This window comes from Haemaphysalis longicornis, unplaced genomic scaffold (genome assembly GCF_048455015.1).
Source record: "Haemaphysalis longicornis isolate Haplotype H1 unplaced genomic scaffold, Haemaphysalis longicornis Haplotype H1 scaffold_1, whole genome shotgun sequence".
In the NCBI taxonomy this organism is placed as follows: domain Eukaryota; kingdom Metazoa; phylum Arthropoda; class Arachnida; order Ixodida; family Ixodidae; genus Haemaphysalis; species Haemaphysalis longicornis.
This window is the reverse complement of record NW_027526203.1, coordinates 414,524,015-414,537,710: the sequence shown is the minus strand read 5'-3', so window position 1 is coordinate 414,537,710 and position 13,696 is coordinate 414,524,015. Positions and strand designations below refer to the sequence as shown.

The 13,696-nt window shown below is 46.8% G+C and overlaps 1 protein-coding gene across 1 annotated transcript in view; it reads right to left on the bottom strand.

Moving 5' to 3' along the window:
* Window positions 1–13,696, bottom strand: part of LOC144155556 (dual specificity protein phosphatase 22-B-like) — a 59,870-nt gene that overhangs the window by 13,004 nt on the left and 33,170 nt on the right. The window contains exons 4-5 of the mRNA XM_077687072.1: window positions 4,717–4,841; window positions 1,566–1,737 (exon numbers count right to left, since the gene is read on the bottom strand). Coding sequence (XP_077543198.1) covers window positions 1,566–1,737; window positions 4,717–4,841 — 297 coding nt within the window. The remainder of the gene's footprint in view (window positions 1–1,565; window positions 1,738–4,716; window positions 4,842–13,696) is intronic.

Genomic DNA, 13,696 nt, shown 5'->3' with positions numbered 1-13,696 from the left:
TGTAACGTGGCCCGAACCACAATATTTATCTCTCATGACGCACCTTTCATCTTAAGTCTCCGGCCTTTTCTCTAATTAAATAGTTACGAATGTGCCCGTCCTGTCCCGATTCTCCACGTCCCTGCCTGTAGGCACAGACCGACTCGCCCAGGATATGCTTGATTGAAAGAAGCGAGAGGACCGAGAGTAACAAACCTGTTCACGGGTGTCGAGGTAGTTTCAAGAGGAAAGCGAGGGGGGGTGGGGGTGGGGGGAGTTTTTGTGCATAGGCAGTTAGTTTGGGCTTAACGCACTAAGCAGGACCTCGAAGGGTTAGGGGGGGGGGGGTGCAAGCGGAAGCAATACACGATTATTTTCGGGAGAGCTCGTGTAGGTTCGGCTACGGGGTTCAGTGTGGATGTGGGGCTGGCAGGCAGGCGCATAAGCAGTCCAAAAGCTCTCCACGCGAACCGTAGGTGTGTGAACGCGCCACACGGCATTAACGTTTAAAGCCTAGGTAACGAAACGACATAAAGCTATGCTTTCAACCGAGGGCAAATTAATTACGCTATTTCATACATATCACAGGCAGTCACAAATAGAACACGCGGTATGGAACGTCCGGTAGCTTGAAGGAAAGGCGGTGGCAGCTGAAGACCGATATTGAAGAGAGGCGGCATAAGTGAAAGCGTGTTGGCGCAGGCTCTGTGCATTGCAGTGCTCGGTCAGACGGCTTTTGGAACTGCCTTCAGCACCAACACCCTCTTCATGTTTGCATCAGCCACAGTGAAGAAACTGCCATGAGACGAAAGCTAATGCGATGGCAGTAAAACAAGACTCCTTTAAGAGTCAACAGTGATGCTATCAGCTTCAATCACAACGTCGCTATAATTTTGAACATTCGCTGGCAAGTCGCGGTTTCTGCTCTCGTACTGCATACCAAACGACGCCTCGCCATCTACTCGGGCTGCGCACGGCCCGTTTGTGGAAGGAATTTTTTTCCCAGCTAAACAATCCGCTGGTATCTATGTGTTATTAAAACTCTACATTGCCAAAAGGACCAATGCCGTACTGCCTAGAAGGCACAGCTCCATTTCAAACGTGATGTGTGTACCGCAGTGTCATTGAAGAAGCGAAAACACTGTGAATTAGAGTGTATTTCTGTTGCGAACATGCTGTGCACTCATTTCCCAGCTTTTCACCGCTTTTAACACTGCACCCGTTGACATTAGAAGTGATTTTCACAGGCGTTGAAGCACGCTTTCACTGCTACAGGCCAATGGTTGCTGTATAAGTGATTCCTGTCTTGGGCTGCTGGGCTCGAACAGACCTACTAACACGGTATACATTTTCTGTGACCGTTATCTGAGCTTCTTGTGTATCGTTTATTTATTCTTCGTACGTACGCATTAAAAGATCCTTCGTTGCGATGTGGTTAAAGCGCTAAAAAAAAGGGGGGGGGAGGGGGGCGGACGCATGAGAGGCTACAGGACAAGCGCTACCGTTCATTCACGCTGAAGGAGACACAGACGGTACACATGAAGACGGGCCCGAAGGGAGAGAAGGAAGGCCCAATTGCAACGCACCTCGTACAGCTTCTTGCACTCGTACTCGTGGAGCTGCTTTTGGAAGCCGAAGTTGGGGTTCGCGATGCTCCGCGCTCCTCGCACTGCCTTGAGTGCCTCGCGCCAGTTGAGGGTCGTCACCGACATCACGTAGGCCACGGCGATGGTCACGCTGCGGGACACACCTGCGAGGCTGCGCGTGCGGCAGCGGAGGACATCTGCGTGAGCTCTATTGGCTGTGAGCTTCTCTCGTCGCCATACTGAAGCTCGGGGTCGGAAATCCTGAGGTAAAAAATATCGTCACTTTGATTACCACCTGGCAGGTGCCTAGCTGTGTCCCCATCAGAGGGAAGTAGTCCGCCAGAAGGACATTCAACGCATCGCGTGCGGTTGTTGTGAGCGTCGCAGTACCCCCGCAAAACATTTCTTCAAGTTACCTTCTCAACAAGGACGCTCTTGAGCAACAGCTCGAGCTACCTGGTGTAGTTGCAGCGGCGACGATTTTCCCTTGCCTAGGCCGTACTGGGTATGTAAAAAGGCGCAAATCGCGCCACCAGTGGCGAGGTGGCATCAGAAGTCTTAAGGACAGGTTACCGCTGTACTTCAGGAAGCATTTTGACTTAGAAAAGCACGCTGCGAGCGCTTTCCCATCAGTGGTTCACTGAACTAACACTGCGCTTGCACACCACGGCGCCTATATACCGATTTGGAATCATGGTGAATCGAATCTGCTTGATATTTGCTATGCTGCTTTATCCATGCAATGCCTATGCTTGGATAATCTCTCCGTGTGTGGTATTACGGATTTCGCACGCTATCAATGCTGCCAAAAATCACATCGCTGCCTTTTCGCGCACCTCTGCCTCTGCCAACAACTGACTTCACTCGTGTCACAGTGCTCGTGCAGCATGAATGGTACGCGCGGATGCCCGTTTTGGAGGAAGGCGAGTGTGAATTCCGCAGGTGGCAGGCGTCAGACTCTCGAGCTCGCACATCATTTGCGTGCTGCAAAGCACAGAGAACTATGTTTCCTCTTGTAATTGCCTCCGCACCACAGTACTGCGAAAGGAGCACCAACCGTACGTTTTCAAGAATTATTACTTTAAGGCAAGATGCTCTTCGGGCTTGACACTCTGCGAGCTGTGTTTTATGCATATATTGCGTTTCCACGCAGTCACCACAAGGATTGAGGCACCCCTCCTAGGGCACTTTTGACGTCAGAGATGGACTAAAATCTGCAAAAACTGAGATGAACCATACAAGATGGACTTCCAAGCGGAATTGTTTTTCGAAAATTCCCGCCGAATATAGTTCTCTTTCATGGGAGTCGTACGGCCTGCAAGCTATGTTTTCAGACGTTTCTCTTTTTCATATTTTCTCTAAGAAACACCATCACGAGCAGTCACTTCTTGCAAACTCTGTTTTAGTAGTTTTTTTATTTCGAAAAAAAAAATCACGAACCCCAGTAGGGTGCCACGCGCCGTAGGAACATGTTGACTCAGTGACTTCCTTCCATTAAGGCTTACTGTTAAAATTATGCGGCCTTTCAGTTTTTAACGGGAGCCAAAATCTCGTTCATACAGTGTTTTCGTTGTTCGCGCACAACACAAAAACACCCATTTAGCTCTGCGGCTCAAGCTAAGCCGAAGAACACCTTAGCCGATGAACCAGCGTGAGAGGTTACATACGCGCTGCTATTCACCTGTTTTCTATTTTGAATTTGACCCGTAAAAATCCCCCGTGGAGTGTTTAAGATAAGGGTAAAAAGTTGGGTTATGCACTCAATTCATTACCGTGATTGTAAGTGTACTGCTGGTGTCATAACACCACAGCATTAACAATGAACCCCGAAACAAGCTAGCTATCAAAAAGTATTATGATCGGGCTATAAAATACAAGAAAAAGGCATCTGCAAGCCTCCCTGCCCTTTCCCATTCCCCTGGAAGTAGTAGTAGTAGGAAGTCACACGGCGTAGCAGCACGACAGGCCCGACAGAATCACACTTTGGGCGATCTCCAACAGCTTTAGTAATCCAAGTTTACATATGTGTATGAACATTTTTGTGTACTATTGCGTGTTTATACGCTACCGAGCTCAATAGTTGCATTAGTTCGTCGATGGTTCTGTCCAGTCAAACCATCATGCATATTACGCGTGTGCTTTCACCCCTGTAAAGCGTGCACGGCCACACTAAGGGTAGAAGGGCGGAAAAACCAACTTGCGGCAGGTAGGCTACATGGCGTACCAAACTCGGTTTGCATGATGTGGCTTACTTTTTACCATTCTCCTCGCCAATAGCTAAAAAACAGTAAATAAGAGGCAAGAGTTTTTATTTTGAAAATATTGCAAGCAAAAGTGTTTGAAACAACGACACCCATTCACCGCTAGTTTACATGGACATTCCTAGATTGCTCGAAACAACACACCAAAAACAACTGGCCTCAGATATAAAACCTAGAAACATAAAAATCCTCCTAGTAACTTTCCCAGGCACAGAAGAATAACAAATTTGAAGCACAGGTGGGCTGCCGGTGCTGCCGTTCACGACACCGCTGAGTCGAAAGTTTGTGCACAGGGCTCAAACTACCATACCCTGTTCGCTTGCACCCTAGAATATAGCCAAAGCCGTGGATGTAGATACGTTATCCCTCAATATCACAACTCTTCCTCGTCCTGTAACACTCACCACAGGTTTTATTAAATGTGGTTTTCTCTCTCTCTGTCGGGCGTGGGGTAGTAAGCTGGTGAAGCTCGAAAACGCGTTGTAAATTATACTTGAGCCTGTACCGTTTCCCAACGAGGGAAGTAACAACGACCGATATGTTGAGAAGATGAAAAACAAAATTTATAAGGATAACATGGCTGCTGCAAAAGAAAAAAAAAGCACACACAGGAAGGCAAACTGGCAGCCACATCAAAAGGATGGCGTTACACTTAACGCTTGTTATACCTAAAGGAAGCGCAGGAGATATACTGCATCCCTGCCATGGTGGACGCTTTTCAGATGGAGGCGAAAAGCGGCCCGCGTGGCAAGATTTCTCCGCACGTTAAAGATCTCCAAGTGGCCAAGTCTAATCCGGAGTTCTCCACTACGGCTTCGGCGTAGCTTGGGCGCGTTGAATAAATGAACCCACTCGTGCGGAGGCACTGGCGCGCCCCAATGAGGACTCACCAGTGAATAAGGACGTTGCCACCGTCCATTCGGGCGTGGTGTATGAAGTCATTGGACTGGGAGAAGAACTGCGACAGGTTCTGACCGGGGGTGTCCGACGCCTGGATGCAGAGGTATTCCTTGTCCTGCATAGTGCACATGCTTGCTTACTATCCTTAAGGCCTTGAGACGGACCGTGTTTACTTTATTGCGCTCATTACTGCACAAAGGCACATAAGCTTTAAAAAAATGGAACTAGCCCAATGTGATATCAGCAGGAGACACACATCGAGGGCTTTGGAGCACCAGATCAGCAGCATGTCGCTTAGTCTTTTTTTTTGTATCCGCATCGTGACACTTCACGTTGCTTTGGGCTGGCGTCTTGCTTCTTTGGGCATCTTTGCGCAGCAATATTCCGCGCCACGCGACTGCTACGTTCGGTGTTGCTGCCATACTAAGTAAATCGCTTCTTTTTCGATGGTAAATGAATACGGGTGCGTAGGAACACATCAATATGGTAACCAGGGCGCCTGGGAGTTGCAATCGTGAGATTGGCACCCAGCGGCTTTCGCGACGACATCTGAGTTGATGGGGGCGCCTACAACGCAGATGCCAATTTCCCGTTCAAATAGTTGCTATGCCAGCGTAACGCGCCATTACGTAGTCCCTTCGAGGCAACTGCGCATGCTCCGTCCTCGTAGGCCGTTCCAGGGGAGCACCGTCTGTCATGGCAAGAGCACTGGATCGCGACCGCGGGTAGATTCCCCGCCGTCGTTTAGAGAACATATACTACAAGGATCGTCAAGCTCTCGTCGGTAGATATTCTGTAGATATTATCCGTGAATGCTGAAGGAAATAGATCTAAATTTTGCTTACTGACACAGGCAGAACCATACTCAGTGTTTTCGAGGGAGGTCGAGGTCTGGAAGGTATTCGGGATCAAAACAGCGGCCATGAAAAAGATTCTGACAGGTGGAAATGAATCGGTAAGATAAAGGACACGATAAATCCCCCCCCCCCTTCCTGCTTCTCCACTCCCAGTGATGGCGCTGCTTGCATGCTCCCACAAAAGAGATACCCCAAAAGTGAATGGGTGGAGGTGTGTGCGTGTGTGTGTGTCGACGTCTGAAAGGACGCAGAAAGCGACACATAAATTAATTAAAAAGAAAGTGGAAGCAACCTGCGTGAAGTACATGGCGAACATTGAATGACCACGTATGTTAAACGACCCTGGACAATCCCATTTTTACTGATTTCGGCTACTATACTCCTGTCTGCTTCAAAATCGAAAAATGTGGCCATAGAGCTTCGACTCTCTATGGAAAATTGTGCTTCCACATAACTCAATCTAGATTAATAAATTACCCTAGAACGCATAAGAAGTGCCGACATAAAACAGCGTAAACTTTAAAAGTGATTCTGAAGGCAGCACTTGTCCCTTTTCAGAGTAGGAAGATAGTAATTCGCTAAAAATCTGCGACTTCTTACTACTCAATTTTCGAACAGGGCAATACAGTTTGTTTCGCGTGTTCATTTATCATTTAAAAAGTTGAAGCCAGGCGACATACAAGAAGCAGATATAACGCATTACTCGTTATAAAGAAAAACAAATATCAGAAGATGTTGCGTACTTGTTGAAAACTCCGTATAACTCAGAAATTAGTCTTCAGTGTGAATTTTATTGCAACAGATGTGTCCGATGGTTTGCTCGCATTTATCAGTTATTATACTTGGTACCTAGTTTGGTTCGTCGTAATAAGTCACCATCACGCGAAACCTGCATGTACTGTATTTTTTCGGGCTTTTACTGTTCCGATTACGTCCATACTATAAACGGTAATGTGTTTGGCTTTTATGCTATTAAAACCTATGAAGGCCAGAGACAGACACAAACAATACCTTGCAAGCTGCGCAGGTAATGTAATGTAGATTTGGGCACTTATATATGGGCTATGTTATCTTCAATAGCACAGCATACACGGAAATACCGAATCGTTCTTTGTCACGGCAGGGCTTGCTGTGTGAATGCAAAGATAGAAATTCGCATAGCTCGGCAGTAACATGGATGAATGAAAGAACAGCGAAAAACATGGCGATGACTGCCGTCAGAATGCCGGCCACCGGAACAAAGATACTTCCCCCATGCTAAGCAAAAAACGTACGTTGACACAGGCGTGGGATGTTGTGTTGCTGTCACGCAATGCTACCGTGGAAGCTTTGCCACGCAGTCTGCCAGCGCGTCTTCCCACAGCGGAAGATGGCGTGGTTTGATGCGGAGGAAGCCAGTCGCCAGACAACGCTCGACGCTTCTCGGCAGAGTCAAAGAAAGAAAGAAAGAAAGAAAGAAAGAAAGAAAGAAAGAAAGAAAGAAAGAAAGAAAGAAAGAAAGAAAGAAAGAAAGAAAGAAAGAAAGAAAGAAAGAAAGAAAGAAAGAAAGAAAGAAAGAAAGAAAGATTCCTTGTCCTGCGTAGTGCACATGCTTACTTACTATCCTGAAGGCCTTGAAATGGACCGTGTTTACTTTATTGCGCACATTACTGCACAAAGGCACATAAGAAAGAAAGAAAGAAAGAAAGAAAGAAAGAAAGAAAGAAAGAAAGAAAGAAAGAAAGAAAGAAATAAAGAAAGAAAGGAAGGAAGGAAGGAAGGAAGGAAGGAAGGAAGGAAGGCTTCGATCGGCTTCCTTTCTGCTACACCGTGTTTGTGTCTGTTTCCTCACTTTTGTTTCTTCATCTTACGGCCCAGATTGCTCAAATTACGTCAGCAAGCATACTGGCACACGCCACAGCTGCCCTATAGTCATGCTCTGCGCGGCTGGTGTGCAGCTTTTGTACGCACATGCCATCAAGTTCAGGTGTCACGCGGTACGCACGATTCTACAGCTTTTACGTTTCCACTCCATAGTTTCGTGAATTTTTTTGGGCGGGAACATTAGCCCTTCAAAGCTCCCGATACCTGGCCAGTCATTCAAGTGGGTATGTGCGGCGAAGAAAGACAGAAGAACAACAATGCCAACAACTTTTGTTCTATCGCTGGCAACGTGCGACGATAGCACAGCGGTAGCGCATTGGGGTGCAGTTGTGGAGAACCGGGTTTAAATCCTATTGGATCGCACACATAACTCTTATTTATTTACTCTTTACAGCGGCGGCTATTTTCTTGAACGGACAACAACTGCAACAACAACAACGACGACGACGGTTATTCGCAGGCTCGGGCACTTAAGGCTTTCACTTTAGAACACAATTTAGTTCGTGTGGAATTTAGTTCATGGCTCCTACCAGAGTAGGTAGGAGCCATGTGCGTTACCACCGCGCTACCTTTGCACGTTGGTAACGGTGGAAGAAAACTTAGAATAGTGCGTGCCGCGTGGCATGTGAACAGGGCAGCACGTGAATAGAATAGGATCACCCTAGCCTTGCAGAACTCTGATTATGGGGAAGTTTTTGGTGTATGTCACCAGTCGGCTTGTCGAATAAATTCGCGCCTAAAGGCGAAAAAAAAATGTGGTTGATTCCTCTGTCATAGGAATCGGTAAAACACGAAAGAGAAAGGTGCAGCGAAATCTGCAGCTGAGCATAATTTGCGGGTAGGCGGCTGCCTCGTGGGTGTGCTTGGTGAGCGACGTCCTGCTGGCGGGTCGCTTCGGCGAAGGTGTACTGGCGTCATTTCCATGACGGATATAATCTCAGTAAAATCTTGGTGTATCCCGGCATAAAACAATTTCTTGTTCAAATACAAAACCCGAAAACAAACAACCCTAAGTATATCGTACTCTTTAGTACTAAAGGTTGTTTCCCCGCAAGAAGACGCGGTGTGCAGGGGTGCACCCTTGAAAGGCCGCTTGCTTCGTTGTACTGGAGTCACTTCCGTGACGAATATGATGTCAGTCAAATCTTTGTGTATACGGGATAAAACACTTTCATGTTAAAAGCGAAGAAAAAACACAAACACGATGTAGCACTAAAGGAACCTGTTCACGTAAGTTCCACCAAAGACGAAGAAGAGGAGGCGAAGAAAATGGCGCAAGTACAATGTAGCAGTAAAAACGCCTTTTTTTAAGTACAGCCAGTCTTTTGCCTTCAAAGTACGCAGGCAAAATTAAGTGCCATGAAAAATTATTTTCTCTTGGTACATATTAAGTGAACATGTAGTTATTGTAAACATCTGTAGAGCAGGTTTAATGTGGATTTCAGAACATCCCCAGCATTTTCGCTCAAAAGATCGACAGTAAGGTACCTAGTAAAACAACTGGACAAAAGTTATATTTCACATAGAGCAAGGAACCGGCCTAGATATGAACTAAAAAAATGGCCGCGTATCTGCTGACTTCGCTGCAAATGTCGCCGAAAGACGATAGCTTTCTGCCGCCCCTGCAACGTAAATGCCTCTGCTCTATTTCCTGCCCACCTATCACACTCTTCCTTTCCTGCCTCGCTCCCCCCACGATAAACACGGTGGAGTTTTGCTCAAGTCAATTCGCTTTTACCGCGTTCCATTGTTCGTGTGCTATTTACTTTAACATTTCGTTACTGTTGGACTTCTTGGAATGCTGCCACGAGGTCAAGAATCGGGCGCTAGAACTTTTTGTATTTTTGGGTCAAAACATTGTTCTTCCCGCGTATTTTTATTTGCTAACGCAAAAATGAGGAAAACACAGAAGATAGCAGTTATTTATTGGTGTTTTACATCAAATATGTTTAACGTTTTCTTTTTGCTTAGCAGTGTTGACATCTATGGAGCGTGTTTCCAGATTTAGTCGTTAGTAAAAGTTTTGCCGGTATAAACTTCTAGTTTAAGAATTCCTTTTGCCTTTTGGCCTGGCGGTTGAATCGAGGGACGGACCGACGGACAGACAGACAGACAGACAGACAGACAGACAGACAGACAGACAGACAGACAGACAGACAGACAGACAGACAGACAGACAGACAGACAGACAGACAGACAGACAGACAGACAGACAGACAGACAGACAGACAGACAGACAGACAGACAGACAGACAGACAGACAGACAGACATTAAAATTTTCGCATCAAGGTAGCCCAAGAAAGACTATCGTCTTTAATACTTTGCAGAATCTTATGTAGTTTTTATGCAATTCGTTGTTGAAAGCTACAGCCCATAGTATTCAAGCGGATGGTTTCCATAGTTCTGGAACATAGTAGAGCAGTGTGCTAAACTTGAGAGCGTGCACAAAGCAAGCTTTCGCCTTTTATTTTAGCTGTGAAAAAATATTGTGCATCACACTGAGGAGGTTCAGAGTAATCCCTTGTGGATGAACTGCGATGAGCCGGAAAGCTGCACCTGAGATGGCCATCTTTCCCTGAACCAAAAAAAGCCTGCCTCACGTGTTGTACAGTTGCGGAATTTATGCTGAAAGCGCAGTTCAAGCAATTTCCGCTTGTGGTACTTACAGAAATACGTTTAGTCTAAGATTTAGTTGAAAAAAATGACCAGGCGGGTACAGGGCTCTGCCTTGCCGACGATCCAATCATAAAATAGATTCGCCCTTGCAGCAACCATATTTATGAATTCCTGAGAGAGGTTAAATGCGAAAGCGCACTCAGTGGATGCTAAAAATACCCAGGGGGTTTATAACTGCCCCTCCGCTACGGCTCACCTCAAAGCCCAAGTTTCTCGTCGTTGCTTTAACCGCTAATTCGATGTTACTTGAGCATGACAAGAAACAGCAAGTGACTAGGTCTTTTTTTCTTACATTTTCATTGGTGTGCTTGTTTTCTTGTGTACTGTAGCCTAAAGGAACGGGATAAGGGGTGGATATCAGGAGACGAAGATGGGCTCATTTTAGGGCTCCCTCAATCCTTTACGGACTGTGTTTAAGGAGTAGGTAAAAATAAAACATTTTCATAAATGTCAGTATCAAGTGCTCGTCCAGTTTAAGTGTTTATAGCTATAGAGTTTGAGCATACATGCTTATACATCGACGGGGGATTAACTGATGGACTGGAAGCGATACAACCCGTTTTTTTTTGTTAAATCTAGCGAGTGACCAGTCGGATGCCATATAACTAATGAAGAAGAAAGTCCTAGCCACCGGCCGTAATGAAGGCTGCAAAGTCGTATTAAGCAATCTCTTGAACTACTTGGAGAAAAAAATGCTGCAACAAGTGCGTCGATTATCTCTTTCGTTCGGTAAGCCACGACAGCGACGTGGAGCCAACCTCACTCTTTCTAAGACGCTGGGTCATGTTTACTCCGAAAATCCTCCTTTGGCCGGGTGTGTTTAAGCTCCGGCTTTACTTGTTTGCCGTACGGGCAAGTCCTAAGCGGATTGTAATGCCCGCCGAGGTCTGGAGATGCTGTAAAGCTGTTTCGAGCGCTTGTACTGACTGTTGGCTGTTTACTTACGCGGAGATATTTATCATCTTCTATATAGGCTATGAGCAGCAGTACCAGGAGTGTCTTGTACTATTAATTGTGGTTCTTTTATGCAAGTGAAATAAAAAAAATGACGAACTTAAATCAAATGTGATCAAAATTTCAATTGGAAGCACTTTCCAAAGCTGGAAAAAGCGCAAATTTGTTAGGAAGAGATTTATAAAAGATCTGAGTTATCAAACAAGCCCCACCGGTGTTCCGGGGCGTCGGTAGTGTACCGTATGTATAATTTAATGACGCGTATTCGCACGGCGTCGGTAGTGTGCCGTTTATATATTTTAATGATGCTCATTCGCAGGATGACTGGAAGGGGATAGTAAAGCCTGGTGGACTCAAGTCTCGGCGGACCTCCGGCTGCTCATTTATTTGCCTGAATCACGCACACACCTAGTTTTAGACACATGCCCATTTTAACGAAAGGTTGCTTCACATGTTATGTATATTGTTGCGCATTGCCAAACAGAAACAGTTTCTGCCCCGTAGGTGAGCAGCGGTAAGATGCAGCTGCTGTAGACTTTCCTCTTCACGGACAATGGTAGGCTGCCGTTCATTACCTGAGAATGCTTGCAGAATGCACTCCACCCATTCTTATTCTTCTAATTACCTCTGCCTCATGGTTGGCATCGGGGGTCTAAGTAGGTATATTCGCTTACCACTTCCACTGCCTCGCCACCTATCCTAACCTATCTTAATATAATTAGGAGCGAGGGGCTCGTCGAATAAATGCACAGAGGAAAGCCAACAGCCTAGAACAAAAAGGGCAGCATAGGGGAAGTAATATGATGGTTCGTCGATTGAAAATAACTTGAACTGTTGGTAAAGCAAGCGCAGAAAAACACGCGCCCCGGGTGGGGAGGGAACGTAGAACCTTCGGATGTCGCGTCTGATGCCTAACCAATTTGGCTACCAGGCGGGGCGGTGCTGTGCCCCTCCGGGTGTGCTCGCGTGTAATGTTTGTGTGTATGTGTGTCGAACCCATGTTGTTTATATATAGCTGAACTGATTCGCGAATTGGTTCAATGCTCGCTAATCGACGGGAGAATCGCGAACCACCATGCTAACAAACAGAAGCTGCCCGAACCCAACCTTGAACCAATCCGGTATATTCCTATGTACTATTATATCATACCCCAAAATGGAAGACAAATAATTTACCCCCGCCATTTTCTAAAATTCGTATTGTCGCAAACTGAGGTTCGTGCGGCCTCGCTTATGCTTAGCTGTGCAGATGTTTCAATGGGGTCAGTAAATGCGTCATTTTCAGACGCGTCAATTCATACAATGTGTCATTTCGCCTCCCGGTATTGCATTTTTGCCCAGGAAGATCACTAAGTCTGACTGCCAACAGTCAGCAGTTGGTGGAGAGCGCACAACACGAAAATGGTACTCGCGCGCTCCTGGTAGCTTTGTCGCGTTATACGCCTTCTACCTGGGACACAATCGGTTTAGTCGCCACGGCAACATCCGGTGCAGGCGCTTTCGGCGTGTCCGCGCTGGCTGAGCAGCAGCAACAGCAGTGCTGGCGGCGAAGGGTCACAATCTCGTAATGCGCTGTCGTGGGTTTGTGTCGCGTATCGTCCCGCCGCATGAAGGGCGCAATCTAGAGCGGATCCGTAGCCAGCCTCCAGGTTTCCCCTCATATGGCATTCCGGTGACGGCCTCATTTCTCCGCTTCGGTCAAGCTGGGCTTCGCGGGGAGGCTGCGGGCCGACCGCGTCACAGCGGGGGTTATATACGCGGGTTTAACGCTAAGGGCGGGGGTATTGTGGCGTCAGCCTAGCGAGATGGCTGCCATTGTTCTATTCTGAAAGCGTATACGGCCCATCGTCCATCAGAGAGCAGGGAGGGGAAAGAATGGCCAAGATGCGCGCCCGTACTCCGCTATAAAAGCAGCCGCCTTGACGTCGAGGAGGGGCGACGTTAGCGAAAAACGCTCGCCGCCATGTAGTAACGGGCCCGGGTGTATACGCTGTGGCACTGAAGCACAGGGCCACGGGGCTCCGTTGTTCTTTTATTATGTGTTTTTTCGGAGAGCGGAGAATTATAAACAAAGGAAAGTGGCGGAAACGTGGTCAGGTTGGTCGACTTTATACGACGTGTGATGAAATATTGTCATGAACACCGAACTAACCCACTTTCGGCGGATAGACTGCAGCCCGATAGGTGACAGCTAAAAGGGAAGACGGCGGTGATTATTGCTTTAGTCGTATCCTAATGTGCATATTGCTATTGCCGGAGTCTGCCCACGACGGAAAGTCGTGGTTGTTGAAAGGCACGAATCCGGAATTATCTTGTCTGGGCCACATGTATTGAGCAGGACTGCAGGCCCGGTTTCTGCACTATCAAAGGAAACGTTTGATATTTTGGGTGTTGCGGCCCGTTGCTGAGTGTGTAAGAGCATCTGCAGTGGTGCCGTGGTTCACAGTTTCTTAGCTAGTTAAGAACGGAATTAAAAAAAATGTTTGGATTTCAGTACTCCACTTTCTTCCCCTTGCCCTGGTCTTCTGGCGAATTTACGATAACAGGTAACCACGCGATTTTTTTATTCTACTCCAATAACCGTCAACTACAGACGTGATTCTTCAATAAAGACAGACC